The sequence below is a fragment of the Prionailurus bengalensis genome, chromosome B1 (assembly GCF_016509475.1).
Source record: "Prionailurus bengalensis isolate Pbe53 chromosome B1, Fcat_Pben_1.1_paternal_pri, whole genome shotgun sequence".
In the NCBI taxonomy this organism is placed as follows: domain Eukaryota; kingdom Metazoa; phylum Chordata; class Mammalia; order Carnivora; family Felidae; genus Prionailurus; species Prionailurus bengalensis.
In genome coordinates, this window is record NC_057344.1 from 80,980,834 (window position 1) to 81,000,652 (window position 19,819).

The 19,819-nt window shown below is 39.7% G+C and overlaps 1 protein-coding gene across 3 annotated transcripts in view; it reads left to right on the plus strand.

The window, feature by feature from the left end:
* Nucleotides 1-4,116: 4,116 nt before the first annotated feature.
* Nucleotides 4,117-19,819, plus strand: part of SLC10A7 (solute carrier family 10 member 7) — a 253,210-nt gene continuing 237,507 nt past the window's right edge. For 2 of the 3 annotated variants that reach the window (XM_043567909.1, XM_043567917.1), the window contains exons 1-3: nt 4,122-4,459; nt 13,366-13,448; nt 19,477-19,613. In XM_043567909.1, coding sequence (XP_043423844.1) covers nt 4,360-4,459; nt 13,366-13,448; nt 19,477-19,613 — 320 coding nt within the window. In that variant the 5' untranslated portion in view covers nt 4,122-4,359. Of the gene's footprint in view, nt 4,460-13,365; nt 13,449-19,476; nt 19,614-19,819 lie in introns of all 3 variants that reach the window. The other variant, XM_043567925.1, reaches the window with a different exon arrangement.

The window sequence follows — 19,819 nt, forward strand, 5'->3', positions numbered from 1 at the left end:
TAGTTGCCTGCCGGCATCTCTTTATATGCCTCAGTGGCCTTGCACACAAGATGTGAACTAAATTTACAATCTCCTCCCCGAATCTACTTTGTAAAGATTCCATGGCTGAGTGAATGGCACTGGTATCTATCTGACAGACATCCTGGAAGTCATTTTAGACTGCTTTGCCATTTCCCTAGAGGTGACTGATCATTTGTTCTTTATTCTTTCTATTCAAAAGTTTTTATACTAATTGCCTTTTCCAGCTCCATCCACTTAGTCACTTCTTCCTGAACCATTTGTAGAGAGCCTGCTTCTAAAGGAAACTTTCCAGCAGACTGTGCATATCATCACTAGCCAGGCTAAAATCCTACAGTGGCTCCCTATAGTATTTAATAAAATCTGAATCCTTGACTGTGACATGAGAGGTCACACACGATCTGAACCCTGGCCAGTTCTCTCTACCCTTCCCACATCATTCACCTCTCACTGACTCACCTAGCTATCCTGGTCTTTGAATTCCATGGTGTCAAGCTCTTTCTTGCTGAGCAATAGCTTTCTCCCACCTGCCGGCTCATCCTTCTGATCTCAGGAGGCCTTCCCCAATCTAGATGATTCACAACATCCTGTTCCTTCCTGTTAGCAATTTGTAATGATATATTTGTTTACATCTGTCTCCTCTATTAGATTATAAACTTCTGAGGGCAGGTGTTGTCATTTTTGCTCATAACTGAATGCACAACACTCACACATGATGACTCATAGTGGAGGCCATTAAATATTTGTTCAATAAACAAATACAATATTTATCGAACAAAGAGCATTTATCGTGTGTCTTTTAGAGAAGCTTCCTTTCACATGTACATTTTTGTTGGGATGATGTCAGGTGAAGTGGCACAGGTAATAAAGAGAAAAAACTGAAGTGAAGAGACATTGGAAAGGAAAAAATGACAGGGAAAAAATGAAGGAGAGCAAAGAGTGATGCAATTACTGAAGAAACAGTAATGGAAGACAGGGCAAGAAGGGCCTTGTAGGGGGTTGAATGGTGGGCAGACCAGATAGGACCACATCAAATCCCTGGAACCTGTGAATGATTCCATTATTAGTTTCCTAGGGTTGCCACAAGAAAGTACCACAAGAGAAATGTATTCTTCCACAGTTCAGGAGGCCAGGAGTCTGAAATCAAGGTGTGGGCAGGCTTGGTTTCTTCTGGGAGCTCTGAGAGACAATCCGTTCTACGAGTCTCTCCTAGCTTCTGGTGGTTGTTTCCAAGGCAGAATCCTTGGCACTCCTTAGCTTGTGGACACATCCCTCTGATCTCTGCTTCCATCTTCAATAAGTTTTTCTTCTTCATATCTTCTTTGTGTGTCACCACATGACCTTTTTAAAAGGACATCAGTCACTGGATTTGGGACCCATCTTAAACCAGTATGATCTCATCTTAACTAATCATATCTGTAAGACCCAACTTCAAATAGGATCACATTCGGAGGTTCCAGGTGGACATTGCGGGGGACAATATTTGACAGAGTACAGTCACCTAATTTGGGAAAAGGATATTTGAAGGTATAATTAAGTTAAGGATCTCAAAATGAGATCATTCTGGATTATTATCTGGGTGGGCCTTAAACCCAATGACAACTGCCTTTATAAGAAGCACACAGAAGAGGAAACATAAGACAGACAGAAGAGAGGAGGCAATATGAAGACAGATGCAGAGACTGGAATGATATAGCCAGTAGCCAGACACATAGAGAATATGATGTGAAGATGAGACGCAGAGGTTGGAGGGATGTGGTCATAAGGAAGGAATTTATGCCAACGATCACCAAAGCTGAAGGAGGCAAGGAAGGATTCTCTCTCCAGAGTGTCCAGAGGAAGTATGGCTTTGCCAACACCTTTGATTTTGGACTTCTGGTTTCTAAAAAATTTTTTTTTCAACGTTTTTATTTTATTTTTGGGACAGAGAGAGACAGAGCATGAACGGGGGAGGGGCAGAGAGAGAGGGAGACAGAATCGGAAACAGGCTCCAGGCCCCGAGCCATCAGCCCAGAGCCTGACGCGGGGCTCGAACTCACGGACCGCGAGATCGTGACCTGAGCTGAAGTCGGACGCTTAACCGACTGCGCCACCCAGGCGCCCCTGGACTTCTGGTTTCTAGAGTTCTGAGAGAATAGATTTGTTATTTTAAGGCAGCCAGCTTTAGGTATTTGCTACAGTTACCCTGGGAAACTAATATAGGCCTTACACTAACAGAACAGAAATCACAGCACACTGTTTTCCTTGAAGTACCATTAAAAACAAAACAAAACAAAAAACCCTTCTATGAGTTAGATTCTGCTTTAAACAGATCAAGGAATTCTTAGTAAATAAGGACTTGCAAACAGTGATAAAATTAAACTGGCCCAATTTTCTGTAAGCATAATGCTTAATGACTTTTTTTAAATACAAGATCATACCTTCAAAGACTGAAATATAGGCAGGACTCTTTAACCTAGTAAATTACTCTAAGCAAATAATTATGTTGTAAACTATCTTTCATCTCCACTTATCTGGTGACTGCCTGATAATGAGCATCAGATTTTATCACATCTCATGTGCTTTCTTTTCTGTTTTCAAGTTAAGTTGTTTAATGTCATCTGTGTCTCCCTATTAAGTTCTTTTTATCTTGAGTTTCACTTCTTGCCATTCTGCCTGATGTATAATTAGATGACACTCCACACTGTGTAACCTACAACTGGTAGCATAACTGCAAAAACTGGCTTCGTTTTTGGATAGCAAGTCATGTCATCAGATAGAGCTAAACAAGTAGATGAAATTACAATATGAGTCTCTTTCAATCTCTGAATAAATTCAGAATCAAAGTCCGGCATCACTGAACAATCCTAGAAGTCTCTTCCAAACCCGAGGTTCCGTAGTTACCCATTTAAGTAAGCATCAGACACCACACTACTTCGAAATGTTAGATAGTATTTTATTTGGCCATTTATTTAGGTGCATGTTGGGGAGCAGTAGAAGCTCCTGCTGGGTCTAGAAGGAAAAGTCCATCCATGAAACGATCAATGTCACTGGTTGCCAGAACACACCTCAAGGGAGAAACGGGGGGAAGCAGAGAATACAGCACGAGGGCCAATGGAAAAGGTCAGGAGCTCCCCTCAATTCGGCTCCTCACCATTCTTGCCTTGAGGCCTTTGATCCCCTTCCCACGCGTGTCTTGCTGTTTGGGTAGGCAAGCCCTGAGAGTCAAGCAAGCCCCTGCACTCGCGCACCCTCCAGACTCCCTTGCTCAGACCTCACTTTCCTCTTAGCTTCGCAGGAAGGGAGCTTGAGCACTCACCAGTGCCCCCCAAGGAAGATCTGGTCCCCAGCGCCCGAGAGGGGACGAACCTTGCAGACCTCCCTCTCCGCTACGGGGGTGGAGGGGGGGGGGCGGTGTGGGCCAGGGGGCTCGGGCCGAGCGTCCCACAGGCGACTGGCCTGGTGGGTCCCGCCCGCCCTCCAGGGATGTCGCGGATGCTGGAAGGCAAGGGTCCTGCAGACTTGGGCGTCGGCTCGACGCGCCCAATTTTCAACCCGTCCTCTGGGCTAAAGCTCTCCCAAAGAGGGAGCCGCGTTTCCGACCAGAGCTCGGAGCGCCTCTAACTCCCGGAGCTCCAGCCAAGAACCTGAAGACTCAGAGTGGCCTCCCCTTCCCCCGGCGCACACGTCAACGCGGCGTCGGGGAAGAGCCGTAATGCCCCGAAGAAGCGCACCCCCCAAAAACCACCCAGCACTCCGCCGCCGCAGCTGCTGAATGAGAACTCACGCTAGCCCTTCCCGTAGGCTCATGGCAAAGCAAAAGGAAGTTTCTCCGTGGATGTGTTCCAGGAGAGTAGGAATCTGTGCCTAAAGTCTCGTCGGAGCGAGACGCTCGATAAGGCTAAGTGGCTGTGAAACCTAACGTCTCTCTCTGTACCAGTCATTCCTAAGGTTCTGCAGGTCCTGGAGTTAAGCGAGTCTGTCAGCCCTACCGGGCAGCCAGCTTCCCTTATACGATCGCCTACGCTGGCCGACCCGGCCCAAGTGTTCGCTTCAGAGCATTTGCACTTGGGAGCGTCGGCCAGAGCTGCCGTGGTAATGTGCGCGTCTATTATGAGGCGCGTGGTAGTGATGGCGGCGCTCAGTGAGACTTTCCTGTCACTGGATACTACTACTCCCAGCCCTCCTCAAAGCCGCCGGAGCAACCCCCAGGTCTTTAGTTTACAAGTGGCAATTTGACTTGCTCTGCTGCATGTCTGGAGGGACCGTGGAAAGTGTGGAGACGCCTCGGGGATTAAGCGATCGTAGCTTAAAAAGAAAAAAAGCCAAACAAATAAACAAAACCCACCCACCCTAACAAACATGAGGCTGCTGGAGAGAATGAGGAAAGAATGGTTCATGATTGGAATAGTGCTGGCGATCGCCGGAGCTAAACTGGAGCCGTCCATAGGGGTGAATGGGGGTAAGTGCTGCACCTCTGAACGCTCCATCGCGATTCTCACTTCAGAACTAATTTTCGAGTCTTGGAAAGGAGGGGAAACCGTAATTGGGAAGTGTCTGCTTCTCTCAAGGGCACTGACCAGCTCAGGGTGTCCTTTGGCCCATTCTGCTGCTGTTTTAATTTGTCAGCCTTGGAGACTGTAGCTAGGAATGGGGCAAATGAATTTGAACGCAAGTTACCTTTTCCGCGAACAATCTATGAGTATCCTTAGTGTTAGGGAGTGAGGTTACCGAGAATGAAACTTAACTCCTCTTGCCTTCATAGTAGCATCCTATCCCAAGGGACGCTAGGTTGCCAGGAGTTCCTTATCTATCTTGGAGTGGCCACCATTACCTTGTCTATTTCCGGATCCCTCCTCCTTACCCGCCCCATGTTTAAAAAAAAAAAAAAGGTGGGGGGGAGGTGGGGGAAGAAAAAGGGACACCCTTTCATTCTCCGACTCAGACTTCGTGGCCCACATGTTGCAGAATGATGACTTGCTGCAATTGCCACCGCTCCAGAAACTCCCAAGCCGACTGACACGTTGCACTTTTTTCTTACAGGACACTACTTCCGTGTGCTGCCCGGACTCAGTTGCTAGTACTCTAACAGATACAGGCAGTGTTAGACTATGTGCAGTGTGTATTTTGGCAAGGAAGTGTAGGCAGGCTAAAATCATACTCAGATCTCTGAATAGTAGGAGCCATGTAATGTGGGGGTAGGCATTGGTGGAAATATCATTCGTCTTTTATTCTCCTCCCTGCGGTTTCACCCTTACACACTCATGTCTTCTTCATAAACATTAATTGAATTTCTCCAATTCATTGTCTTTTTGACCTTGTCACCTTTCACCTTTATTGACAGTTTTAATACGGTCAGTCATACAACAGGGACAAATAAGGACCGAAGTGAGCACACAATTTTTTAGGAAGTGCTCAGAAGGATATTTGAAGTTATATGTACCTTTTTGTTAAAACATGATGAAAGGGAGTGAAATATCTCTCATTAGAACAGTGGTTCATTCAAGCATCCACCCTCAATTTCTCCATTTAGAAGGAGCTTCAGGGAACATTTTAAAAGGAATTTTTTGAACAAAGACTGTGAGGATTAAAACTTTTTTGTGTATTTTTTTTTCTTTCTATATTCAACTTAGTACAAAATGTGTAGAATATGTAACTGAGAATAAAACTGATATTCATCATGGTTTCTTCTTCGGAAGATCTTTGACCTAGCTTCTCCGGGAGCTTTTGGCAAACTTGTGAATGCTGGTATTTCAAGTTCTGTCAAATGAGTACCCTCTGTCCCTGGAACTAGCTGGATAGGCAGAATTCAAGTTAGGGTGTCTTTGTGGTGATCTGGAATGCACACTTAACTAGCTTCAGTAGCACACTTTCTATTTTATGGTGTTAGATCTATTATTTGCTCATTTTTAAGGTGTAATTACAGGTGATATATTATCTTCAAGTTTTAAATCTGCAGACGCTAGGTTAGGTAAAATACGTTTTATCTTATATTCCAAGGATGCTGTGAGAAGAAGGGTTATTGAACACGGAATCATTTCCTTAGGGCTTCTTCGAAGTGGTGTGTGCAAGATGGATTCTATAATCTTGTTTGTTCCTTCTGACTCTGCTTCTTGAAGTTTTGGTGTATTATTGTATCTTAGAAATGCTTCCCATTTTTGCCGGTACTTGTGCCATTAATCCAGGATAATTCATTTCTTTAATTAATTATAAGAGTAGAATGTTAAGGGGTGCCTGGGTGGCTCAGTTGGTTGAGTGTCCCACTCTTGATTTTGGCTCAGGTCATGGTCTCACCAGTTGGTGAGCCTTGTGTGGAGCTCTGGGCTGAGAGCTGTCGGTGCAGGGCCTGCTTGGGATTCTGTCTCCCTCTCTCGCTGCCCCTTCCTTCCTTCCCCCCTCCCCCTCCCCCCTCCCCTTTCAAAATTAAAAAAATAAACAAAAAAAAGAGTAGAATGTTAAGAACTAAAAGGAACCTTTAAGTATTTTAAACTAACATGCTACTTTTACAGTTGATGAAGATACTGAGGCCTGAGGTCAGTGCTCAAGGAAGAGGCACTGGACATCAGGGCTCTCCCTTTATTTCATACTAGTTGCAAAATCCATACACATTTTCTTGGCAAAAAATAATTTAAAATGAATAACTATTGTAAAGAAGGGTTCTATGCAATAAAGATATTTTCCATGCCTTAAGTTTTAGCCTAAAAACGCAGAGCAGAATCAGCAAAAGTGAAATAACAGTGTACTCAGATGATTTGATAACTGTCCATGTATAAAAGTTACTTTTTCCAAAAAGTAAAACAAATGATTGCTTAGGATTTCTTTCTTTCTTTCTTTTTTTAAATTTTATTTTAGAGAGACAGCGTGAGCAAGGGAGAGGGGCCAAGGGAGAGAGAGAGAGAATCTTAACCAGGTTCCATGTTCAGTGGGGAGCCCGAAGTGGGGCTAGATTCCACAATCCTGGGATCATGACCTGAAGCCAAATCAAGAGTCAGACACTCAACTGACGGAGCCACCCAGGCCTCTTGGGATTTCTTATATAGGCTATCAGGCTAAGTTCTTGATAATTCTGTTGAGCTTTTAATTGACCTTCCCACCTGTGAAATCTCTTAAATAAAAATAAACCTCCAAATAGTACCAAATAACATTTTCGCTTCACAACTTAAAACAACAAAAATCTAGGAACAAGGAGAGGAATGGTTGCTGAAAATGTTTCTATTGCATCTTGCTCTTTGTAATGGTCTAAAATGCCTCTTTGTACTTGTAATTTTTAGTCAAAGGTTCCATTTATGTGCTGTGTACACTTGGGGATGTGATTTTTGTTAAAAAAAATTTTTTTTTACACTTATATATTTATTTTTAAGAGACAGAGAACAAGCAGGGGATGGGCAGAGAGAGAAGGAGACACAGAATCCGAAGTAGGCTCCAGGCTCTGAGCTGTCAGCACAGAGACTGTCGCAGGGCTCGAACTTACAAACTGCGAGATCATGACCTGAGCCAAAGTCGGAAGCTCAACTGACTGAGCCACCCAGGTGCCCCAGGGATGTGATTTTTAGTGCTTTCATACTGACTGAACAGTTTTTTTTTTGTTTAATAAAATAGTTTATTTATTTTGAGACAGAGACAGCACGAGTCAGGGAGGGGCAGCAAGAGAGAAAGAGAGAGAGAGAGAGAGAGAGAGAAAGTGAGGGAGACAGAATCCCAAGCAGGCTCCACATCTTCAGCACAGAGCCCAGTGCAGGGCTCCAACCCACGAAGCCCTGAGATCATGACCTGAGCCGACACCAAGAGTTGGATGCTTAACTGACTGAGCCACCCAGGCGCCCCTGAACAATTTTCAGTAGAACGGTTTTCTAGATATTCTTTTAAATAGGAAAAGTTTTGGTAGTCTTAAACTTAAGATGTTTGCTTCATCTTTACCTGGATCAATACTTGAACGACTGTACTCTTTATATGTAAATGCACTATTTCTACACTTAACATATCATACCTGTGTTCTGACCTCCCTTTGAAAACAATCTGTATAGCCAATAGGTGAGTTGTATATTGCAGGAAATTTATAGGTAGTGGAAACCCTAAAATTAGAGACATTGAATGACTTTCCAAATGAGAAAAAGTATAACATGTACTAGCCTCGAAAATTTAATTCTTAGTTCACTGTTCTTTTTACTCAGGTACATTTCATTTTTATTTTATTAAAAAAATTTTTTTTGTTAACATTTATTCATCTTTGAGAGACAGAGAGAGACAGAGCATGAGCAGGGACGGGGCAGAGAGAGGGAGACACAGAATCCAAGCAGGCTCCAGGCTCTGAGCTGTCAGCACAGAGCCTGATGCGGGGCTTGAACTCACCAACCCGTGAGATCGTGACCTGAGCTGAAGTTGGATGCTCAACTGACTGAGCCACCCAGGCGCCCCTTCATTTTTAAATATGTAGAAGAAAGTTGAAAATAAAGAGCCAGGGTAAATGTAAATGTGCAGATTTTGAGGTGCTGATAATCTGTTCCAGTGCAACCCAGGGAAGTGCTGAGCTATGCACACCTTTGAGTTGACCAGAGTAACACTGTGCTATTCATTCTCAGGAAGAGAAAGGTTTACTTCTTTGGAAGTACAGAGTAAGTTTCTCAGTTCTACTTGCATCTTAATTTAGATTATTGACATTAATAAGACATAAATCCTAAAAGGAAACTGCTTCGTTTTTCCATTAAAAAACATAAGCAGAAACATGTTAAAGCTTAAGTGTGTCAGCATGAATATCTTAGATTATAGGTTTATAAATGAAATGTATTTGGTGATGAGTAGATTTTATAAAATGGTAATAGTTCCTTGCATTCTTAAGCATTCCAAATCATTTTCTTTTATCTCCCCCCCCCCCTTTAAAAGCATGGATTTGAGGAGCCCCAAAATTACCTTGTTTTTCTGGGTAATTTTTCTCCTGATTTTGCTCTCCTATCCTATTTTTACTGATCAACATTTTTTTTTTTTTTTATTTAAAGGAAAAGTTAAAACTTGTATTTCTACTTTGAACTTTATAGCCACCTGAAGATCCAGGTCTTATTCAGATCTATTTTGGTGACTTGGAGGATGTAATCATTGTCTTGGAGAGGCGCCAAATCTCTTTTTTTTTCATATCTCATTTTTATATGTAGTCTCAACTCTCACCTCTGTGCAAATATTTACCAAATGTTTATTTCAGCCCTGTGTGACTTCTAGGTTTCCATTCCCAATTTGGGCAATTTGATAGTTGATCACATCTCAAAGGGGCTTTAGATATCTCCAAATCAGAATTAATTCCTTCTTCCCTTTTAAAACATACATTGTTGGGGCACCTGGGTGGTTCAGGTAATGATCTCACGGTTTGTGAGTTCAAGCCCCGCATCGGGCTCTGTGCTGACAGCTCAGAGCCTGGAACCTGCTTCTGATTCTGTGTCTCCCTCCCTCTCTGTCCCTCCCCCACTCATGCTCTGTCTCTCTCTGTCTCAGAAATAAATAAACATTAAAAAAAATTTAAAAAAAATAAATAAAATAAAACGTACATTGTAGGAAGCCATGAAATGTCCTCACCATGTTCTTCCATGGCTTAAAGTTGTTTAGATGTGCATCTAATATAAAAGACAATGTACCCCATCTCTAAGCTTTAAAACATTAAAAACCTGGAATCGTGCCAAGTAGTTCATAGTTATCATGTGTATTTATGTATGTATGCATGGAATGTGGGAAGGGTTGGCTTCTTAAAACATATAATTGTTGGCCAACTAAAGCAGATGCTGTAGCTGCCCCAAAGAAACATGCAATCTAAATAAATGCCATGCGCTTGCTGTGGAGATACATCTTTGGCCACATTCCCTGGCTCTACCTTACAACCACATTGCTAATTTTAACCCATCCTTTATAGAAATTTTGGGGTACCGCTGTGGGCAGAGGTGTACTTGATAAGAATAGGGTCTCATAAAAAGCAGGAAATTGGAGGAAAATAAAAATGAGTTCAAAGAAACAAATGAACAAACAAGGTATTTAAAATTCTTGGAAGACGTTTACTTCCAAAACAAGCTGGATTCCTTGACTTTAAAATCTGTTCCTGAATCATCTTCCTCAGTTGTAGAGGAAATATTATTTCTAAGTGTGAGCTGCAGAGACAGATTCACTCACAAGTATAAAAAATGCACCTCTTTTTAAGTTTTGGAGCACTTTTACTGCCCTGAAATGTAATGCCTTTTGCTCTTGCCTTCTTCCTTTTGCTCCCTTTTCTCAGATCTCAACAAAATAATTTGTGTAAATAGCACGTATATATAAGAATTTGTTGCCATGTTTGAGGAGATCTTTGTTTCTTTTTGTTCATTGAGATACTACAAATGCCTAAAATATAGTAGATGCTTAGTAAGCATTTGTTGACTGAATGGTGATTGTTCCCGAGCTTGGTCTTACTTATTGAGCAGTATCTGTGGGTATGGTGGAGGGCTACAGGGAATGGAAGAGCCATGAATGTGGTCCTGTTATTTTGCTTAAGGGAGTGTATTAGTTTTCTGTGCTGCCACACCAGAAACACAAACTGGGTGGTTTCCAATAACAGAAATTTATTTTCCAGAAATTATTCTAGAGGCTAGAATTCTGAAGCTAAGGGCCACGCTCCCACTGAAGATCTAGGGAAGAATCCTTCCTGGCTTCTGCCTTGGGCTGGTTGCCAATTGTCTTTGGTGTTTCTTGGCTTATGGTAATACAATTCCAGGCTTTGCCTCAGTCTACACATGGCCATCTTTCTGTGTCTTCATACTTACCTATACTTGTAAGAATACCAGTCATTGGATTAGGGTCCACCTTAATCCAGTAAGACCCCATCTTGATTTGATTGCATCTGCAAGGAACCAATTTCCAAATAAGGTCACATTCGTCAGTTCTGGGGGACATGGATTTTGGAGGACACTATTCAGCTCAGCACGAGAGGGCTGAATAGAATGTCAAATATCAGATGATCATGTTGGCATATGCCAGTGTTTCTCAACCTCAGCACTATTGACATTTTGGACATGGTAATTCTTTGGTGTTGGGAGGGCTGTCCTGTCTGTGCTTTCCGGGTTGTTTAGCAGAATTCCTGATCTCTGTCTACTAGATGCCAGTAACACCCCCCCACTTGCTGAATTATAACACCAAAAAAGAGTTTCCAAACATTGCCAAATGTCTATAGGAGGCAAAATTGCTCCTGCTGGAGAACCACTGGTATATAAGTACAAAATGGCATTTTCTCAGAACTACATCTTTTAAAAGCATGTTGTTCTTATGGTGCTGGGAGAACTGGACAGAAACATGCAGAAGATTGAAACTAGACCACTTTCTCACACCATTCACAAAAATAAACTCAAAATGGATAAAGGACCTGAATGTGAGACAGGAAACTATCAAAACCCTAGAGGAGAAAGCAGGAAAAGACCTCTCTGACCTCAGCCGTAGCAATTTCTTACTTGACACATCCCCAAAGGCAAGGGAATCAAAAGCAAAAATGAACTACTGGGACCTTACGAAGATAAAAAGCTTCTGCACAGCAAAGGAAACAACCAACAAAACTAAAAGGCAACCAACGGAATGGGAAAAGATATTTGCAAATGACATATCGGACAAAGGGCTAGTATCCAAAATCTATAAAGAGCTCACCAAACTCCACACCCGAAAAACAAATAACCCAGTGAAGAAATGGGCAGAAAACATGAATAGACACTTCTTTAAAGAAGACATCCGGATGGCCAACAGGCACATGAAAAGATGCTCAGCGTCGCTCCTCACCAGGGAAATACAAATCAAAACCACATTCAGATATCACCTTATGCCAGTCAGAGTAGCCAAAATGAATAAATCAGGAGACTATAGATGCTGGAGAGGATGTGGAGAAACGGGAACCCTCTTGCACTGTTGGTGGGAATGCAAACTGATGCAGCCACTCTGGAAAACAGTGTGCAGGTTCCTCAAAAAATTAAAAATAGACCTACCCTATGACACAGCAATAGCACTGCTAGGAATTTACCCAAGGGATACAAGAGTACTGATGCATAGGGGCACTTGTACCCCAATGTTTATAGCAGCACTCTCAACAATAGCCAAATTATGGAAAGAGCCTAAATGTCCATCAACTGATGAATGGATAAAGAAATTGTGGTTTATATACACAATGGAGTACTACGTGGCAGTGAGAAAGAATGAAATATGGCCCTTTGTAGCAACATGGATGGAACTGGAGAGTGTGATGCTAAGTGAAATAAGTCATACTGAGAAAGACAGATACCATATGGTTTCACTCTTATGTGGATCCTGAGAAACTTAACAGAAACCCATGGGGGAGGGGAAGAAAAAAAAAAAAAAGAGGTTAGAGTGGGAGAGAGCCAAAGCATAAGAGACTGTTAAAAACTGAGAACAAACTGAGGATTGATGGGGGGTGGGAGGGAGGGGAGGGTGGGTGATGGGTATTGAGGAGGGCACCTTTTGGGTTGAGCACTGGCTGTTGTATGGAAAGCAATTTGACAATAAACTTCATATATATATATATATATATATATATATATATATATATATAAAGCATGTTGTTCTTTGGCTAATATATTAGGTCTTCAAGAGAGTTGTATACAGGTGACAAAATGAAGTAAATATTAGTTAGGGTTGCTGCTGTTGTCCTCATAGTGTTAACACATTTGGGGTGATGCCAGCCTAACTCCAGAGAGGATTTTCCAGAGGGCAAAGATTAGGCCTGTTGGTTCACAGCAGTATAGCCAGGGCCTGGCACAGTGTAATAATAATTGCAAACTTAACATATTGTTACTACTGTATTACTCTGTATGTATTATTTCATTCACATAGTGAATGCTCAGTACATCTTTGTAGAATGACTACCCGTGGGCTGAACTGAATGTATGCGTGAATATAGGTTTTTATTTCTGGTATCCTAGAAGGAATAAAATAATATTTACTAAACAGAAGGGAGCTTCTTCCGTTGATTCTCTCTTTCTCTCTCTCTCTCTCTCTTTTTTTTTTTTTCCTAGTTTGGGGAATTTTGATTGTTGTATAAGCACTGATACTGTGGTAGATACAATTAGACGTCATACTGAAGGATGTTGCCTATTTGCTCTCCTGTATGAGAGCAGTTTATTTTTATTCTGCTGGTCTGAGGATACTGTGCTGAACTGGATAGCCATGGTCCTTGCCTTCTGGAAAATCTCTTTTGGAGCTAGACTGCATCACAGCAAATACTTAACTCTTCAGAACAGTAGTATAGTAAGGGTAACACTAAGATTTGAAGTACTATTTGCCCTCCCTCAATGGATTCTTCTTTCATACCAAGTTATCTACTGGAAATTCTTATCTAACAGTAACTTGTTTCTCTCTCTTTAGGACCACTGAAGCCAGAAATAACGGTCTCCTACATTGCTGTTGCAACAATATTCTTTAACAGTGGACTATCATTAAAAACAGAGGTACTGTCACCTATGGGGCATATCAAAAGCAGGGAGAAAAATTTAGTTTTTGCTTATTATTTTGAAATTTCAGAATCCTTTTGTAAAGATGTATGTAACTATGGTCCAAAAGCTTCACTACAATAGAAGATGACTTCAGCAAAGGACTTGTGTTTTGAACCTACCTATTAGAGAAATTTTGTAGTTGAACAACATGGACCCTGAGGGTGTGGTTATAATGGGTATGTTTTTAATACAGCAACTGCACTGAATGAAGCATCCACTTGAGGTCTTCCTCAGATTATGGTGGTCAATATGATGGTGACTGCTGTGGCACATTTGAGTTGATGTTTAGTTGGGTTTCCATAACTTTTGTTCTCAGGACTCATGCTGCTCAAGTGATGCCTGTTACAACTTTTAACCAATTTGTATTTAAAACAATTTTTTTGTAACATGTATTTATTATTGAGAGACAGAGAGAGACAGAGCATGAGCAGGGGAGGGGCAGAGAGAGAGAAGGAGACACAGAATCCGAAGCAGGCTCCAGGCTCTGAGCTGTCAGCACAGAGCCTGATGCATGGCTTGAACCCACCAACAGTGAGATTATGACCTGAGCCAAAGTTGGAGGCTTAACTGACGGAACCACCCAGGCGCCCCACCAATTTGTATTTTTAATGTATATTTTTTGCTGGTATATTTATTAAATATTAATAAGTATTTTAAGAAAAAATTGAGATTTTTCATACTATGTCACAATTTATCATGAAGATATATAGTTAATGTTATTTATTGATCAGTGTGTCGCTGAACATGGAATTCTCCCAGAATTAAAGAAATCAGACATTTTTAACATTCAAGAGAGGAATAAATAGAATTTATGATTCTCTTTTGGCTTATAACAAAAAAGGAGAAGAAAAATATAGGAAAAAATACCTATTTGCTCTTGAAGAAATTACTTAGGATTTTTAAAGTTGTTATTTTAAGATGCTTGTTCTTATGTAGATAGGGAAATCTTACTATACAAGGATTTTTTTTTTTTTTGGAAATAGCTTTATAAGTTAAAATTTTGTTTTAGCATCATGTTTTGCTTTACTTATTTTTTATTTTAAGTGTGATTGGAATGAGGACCAAATTTAGTTACAAGGACCATCCTAGTAGCAACATGGAAAAATACGGTTTTAGTAAATTTATGTATTCTGTAGTTATCTGGTTGGTATAAATGTTTTTATTGGAGCATTATTTTTAGATAGATGGGATCCATGTGTGGTATCTGTGAAATTATGTCTCAAAAATCCTGAATAGTCTCACTACTATTGAAAATAACTGACATAGGATGAGATTTCCTAAATATGTTAAATTCTAGTTTTTGCAAATTACATTGACATGAAAGGACTATGATCAGTGCTTACAGGGCACAGGCTTTTTCTGTCACCACCTTCATTCTACTGGTTCTCAAATGTGGGGTCTAGTGATACAGAAAAATACTTGCTACCCCTATGGTGCTGGACTATTCTTTGGAGGTCTTCCTGCTGGTCTTGGCTAATGCCCTTTGTGAGCAGCTGCCTTACCCAAGTCCTCTACTTGGGACGTTGCTCTAACTATGTCCCCTGGTGGCTGCTTAACGGCTACAGCTGTTACTTATGCCATGAGAAATCTGGCAAGAGACTTGATTCTCTCACTCCTTAGCTTCTTGCTTAATGTGATTCTGTAAAGCAGCCAACTTTGTGGGATGCAGGAGTTTAAGAAGGAAGAACGTCACAGCTATCAGCATTTCTCTAAGGACCAAATTCTTCTGTAAGCACCTAGGAAACCTTCGAGTATTCCAGCTAATTTGGATCTAATGATAAAATGCCTTGATCCTGTGCTTTATCACGGTATCTAAGTAGCCATCAAAGCCATTTCTTCCACCAATGCCCCTTTTCACAGTATTACATTAAGTCATTTTCAAGATCCATTCAGTTGAAGATGTTTTAGATTGCATCATTGTATAGTGTTAAACCGTCTAAGTCCTGCTAATTTCCTGGGCAACTGAACCAATGCTTTTAAGTTAGCAGGTAGCAATCTTGTTGTTATTTGTTTTCTAGTTAATAATCTTAAGTTTATTTCAGCTGGGACTACTATTTTTGAACCTTATTAGAATAGTGTGTTTTTGCAGGCAGGAGACAGTAAGTTATTATTGACTTGAGTTTATTTGAGAGCATTCACATTGGTCCCATTCAAGTTTGATTTATATTAAACATTTCACGTAGTATTACCCATTCATTGATGGAATGATGTATATTCTAAAATTTGTTTTGCCCATTTATTAAAATCATAAAGAACTCTGTGTTAATACTAAAAAGATTTAATGCTAAATCTTAAGTCTTATAACTGTTGATTTCTAGATTTTAAAATATCTGTTGAAATGTCTTCTGAAAATTTATTGTATTCAAGTCAAGTAAGGTCACATTTGAAATATATTTGATGTTTAGCTAATTAGGAGCTACCGTTTCAGAGGATTTGTCACTTAATAGACTTTGGCAGGATCAATCTCATATAAACAAATACCTATGAGGTGCCTGTGGCTACAAAGCACTGTGTTTGGCACTGGGATAGAACCAAAGATGGGCAAGATGCTCAGGGCCTGGAAAGGGTCCTGAGTAGGGCAGATTATACAGGTCTTTCCTTATTTTCCTAAACAGATTATTTTTTGAAGTTCTATTACCTTAAAAGTAAATATAGCAACTTCTAAACTTTACGTTCATGCTGCTTGTTTCCAGCCTAGAGCTATGAGGCTGATTTCTCAGAATGTGAATGAAATGAAGGTCAAATAAGGGTTAGAAGGGAAATTGGTGTGTAAATGAAAATATTTCTACATCTCAGAGTGCCTGATTTTAAGCAATTCTCGATACTGTCGGTGATAATTCTGGTATAATAAATATTTGGAGTATCTTTACTTAAGTTTACTTTAATGGAATTTGACCTGTATTACATGTGAATAAATAAAATGTCATGCAGAATCAACTTTTCAATTATTCATGATGGCATTTATTTGAGTACGTGGCCCTAAACTCTGTATGGGTATGTATGGAGTAATACTATTTTGGATGTTACAGTGTTTACTTGTTTTTTCTTTTCCTTGTTACCTTATTTTATCTTTATGTTTGTATGAAGAAGTTATAGAAAATATATAACCCTGGGTTTTTGTGATAGTCTTAAAATCTTAGGGATACTTCATGCCTATTATTTCCCTGTTGTTAAGAGGCCTCTCATGACCCAACATTGTTGGTCTTTGTGATTCATTTTGCTGGATTCTTTATTGTTCCATTGTCCTGAGGCAATGGCAGTTGTTTATAATTGTCATATATTAGATCAGCTAGTATTTTTAAACTAAATTTTGTTTTTTATAAGTTTTTCTGATTATAAAACTGGTATTTACCTATTGTAGAAAGATTAGAAAGAATAGAAATAACTAGCATTAACATCTCTGTGATTTTGGTCCCTTTTTTCCTAAACATGTTTTATACATAGAATATTTAAAAATGAAATACTTAAAAAAATTATATATATGTAAGTATACATATATATATATACATATACTTGCATAGTATCATGTACATGTACACATATATAATCTTTTTTTTCTTATGTGACACTGTATAGTAATTTTTTATATAATTTAATAATTTAATTTAATTTTTCTTCATATATAATAAAATTTATATTTTGCTTACTTTTATGAACATAAATCAAACGGTACAAAAGTGTACATGATGAGAAGTCTTCTTTTCTCCCCTCTATCAGATATGTGGACATAACTAATGTTAATAGTTTCTGTGTATCTTTCCACAGTTAATAGTTTCTGTGTAAAACATATGTGTATTGCACCCCTTCAAGCTGAGGTATTTTGTACTGCTTGCCACCCTGTCTTGTTTTACTCAGAAAACATATCTTGGAGACTGTTTCATATCAACACGTAGAGAAATCCTTGTTTCTTTTTGTATGCTGGAAAGCATTCCGTTGTATGAATGTGTCATGCTATATTTTACTAGTCCTCTATTTATGGACATTTAGGTTTTGCTGCAAAGGATAACCTAAAAATTGCCCATGTTCCCACATTTGGGAGAAAATATGAAGGATTACTTCCTGGAAGTGAAATTGCTAAGTCACATGATACATGCAGTGGAAGTTGTGACAGATACTCCAAGTACCTAGAACAGTGCTGGGCTCTCGGTATTTGTTGACTGAAGGAATGAGTTGCCAGATTGCTGTCCTTAGATTGTGCCAATTTATATTCCTATTGGTTAAGTCGGGAAGGACCTTGTGTTCCCACATGCTTGTCAACACAGTTTTAACATGGTTTTTAATCTTATAACAGTCTGGTTGTACCTTAATTTATTTAATTATTCATCCGTTTTTGGACTTTTAACTTGTTTCCTGATTTTACTATAATAGATGATGCTGTCGTGATCAATTCTGCATATAAATGCTTGTACCACTTATTATATCCTTAGATCAAGTACCTAGACATAACATTTTGGGGGTTCAAGAATGCGAATTGTATTATAGTCCTCGATATATATTCCCAAATTACTTTTCAGAAAAGTTATCCTGTTTCATATTCCTACCTGAAGTATATGCAAATGCTTTAGTTATTGCATTCTGGCTGATCATTTTGTTTCTATTAAAAAATTAGAATCTTATTTATTTGGCATCCATCAAATACCTCTGAGTATATCTCAGTGGCATTTGGTTTCAGAACTGCTGAGAATTCTTGGCACTGCTGGTGCTCAAGTTTTCTCTGGGGTGGAACTTTAAAAATTCTGATACTGTATTAGGATGGCTCCTTTAATCTTCGATCTGATCCATGGGCCTGGTGTGGCTTCTGGTCTGCCCGGTGTTTTCCATTTGCCAGAAATTCCTTAGATGTCATTTGGGATGTTCTGTGACTACACTGGCACTGCTGTGTGTCTTCACACGGGAAATGAGTCCTGTCCATTAAACTGATGAGCTTTGGTTAATGTGTCCGAGACCAAGGATCTCTTGAATGTCTTACTTGAACTAGGGTAGGCATTACAGTGCTATGTTTCTAACAGGGGAATCTCTGGCATCTTTGAGGTGCTTTAATGACTTCTTGCATGTTTTATAGGACTGTACTACTTTTTCCACTGCTTTTTGAGTTTGTTTTATTTCAACGGAATAACCACATAGCTCAAAGAAATTCAAATGCAAAGGCCTTTGAATTTGTACCTATTTGAACCCCAAAGTTGACCTCATTATCTGTTTTCAGCTGTGAGGCATATAACGTGCCTGGTATGTCGTGTTTAGTGTGAATTTCTTCCCTCTGGGGCAGTAGTGTGACATGATGGAAGAAGAGAGGGGTTTGCTAGCATACCAGAAATGAGTTTGATTAGGAGCCTCATTGTTCAGTAGCTCTCAGCCTCAATCTCCTCCTCAGTAAAATAGGATAATAATATCTAATGGGGGCTGTGGTGAGGATTAAATGAGATAACATACATAAAGTGACAGGCTCAGAGCATGGCACATTGCTGCTGTTCTGTAAGCATTAGCAAGGAAATCCAGAAAGTTGATTTTGGGGAAAAAGCCATTTTGAATTATAGAATATTACTGGGAAAAACATTTTTAAAAATTATGATTTGTGTGTAGATTTGGTAACATCTTGGCAAAGTGAGGCCTTGCTAGAGATTAATCATTTCATTAAAATGAGATAGGTCCTTAAGTAGTTACATGCCTATTTGTTTATAGTGTCAACAGTCCTCAGGTCTATACTACTGTACAGGTACTTAGCTCAGTTTTGGTCCAGAATTTTACAAATCTGAATCGTTGGGGTATATTATATATTCAAAGAAATTACAATGTTTCAGAAATTTTATATAAAAATACTTCTTTTTTTCCCGCAAGTCTGTCTATCATGCTTAGAGGTAAAAATTTTAGCTCTGAAATAATTCCAAATTAAAAACTCATTTATTTGATGTTATTTTAGTAGACAGCCTTTCTTGGGAAAAATAATATTCTTACCTTTGCTATTTTGTGTCTTTCATTTTTGCAGGAGCTGACCAGTGCTTTGGTGCATATAAAACTGCACCTTTTCATCCAGATCTTTACGCTTGCATTCTTCCCAGCAACAATATGGCTTTTTCTTCAGCTTTTATCAATCACACCCATCAATGAGTGGCTTTTGAAAGGGTACGTTTAAATATTTTGAAGGGCCCACTTTTAATGAGGCATCTGTAGTGACGTTATTGTTTCTGTGGCAACTATATACAAAAGGGCTTATGTGTGGTATCTTATAAGGAAAAAAGAACACTTTAAAAATTATTATCCCTGAAAATTTTTTTAAGTTATTTATTTATTTATTTTGAGAGAGACAGAGACAGCACAAATAGGGGAGG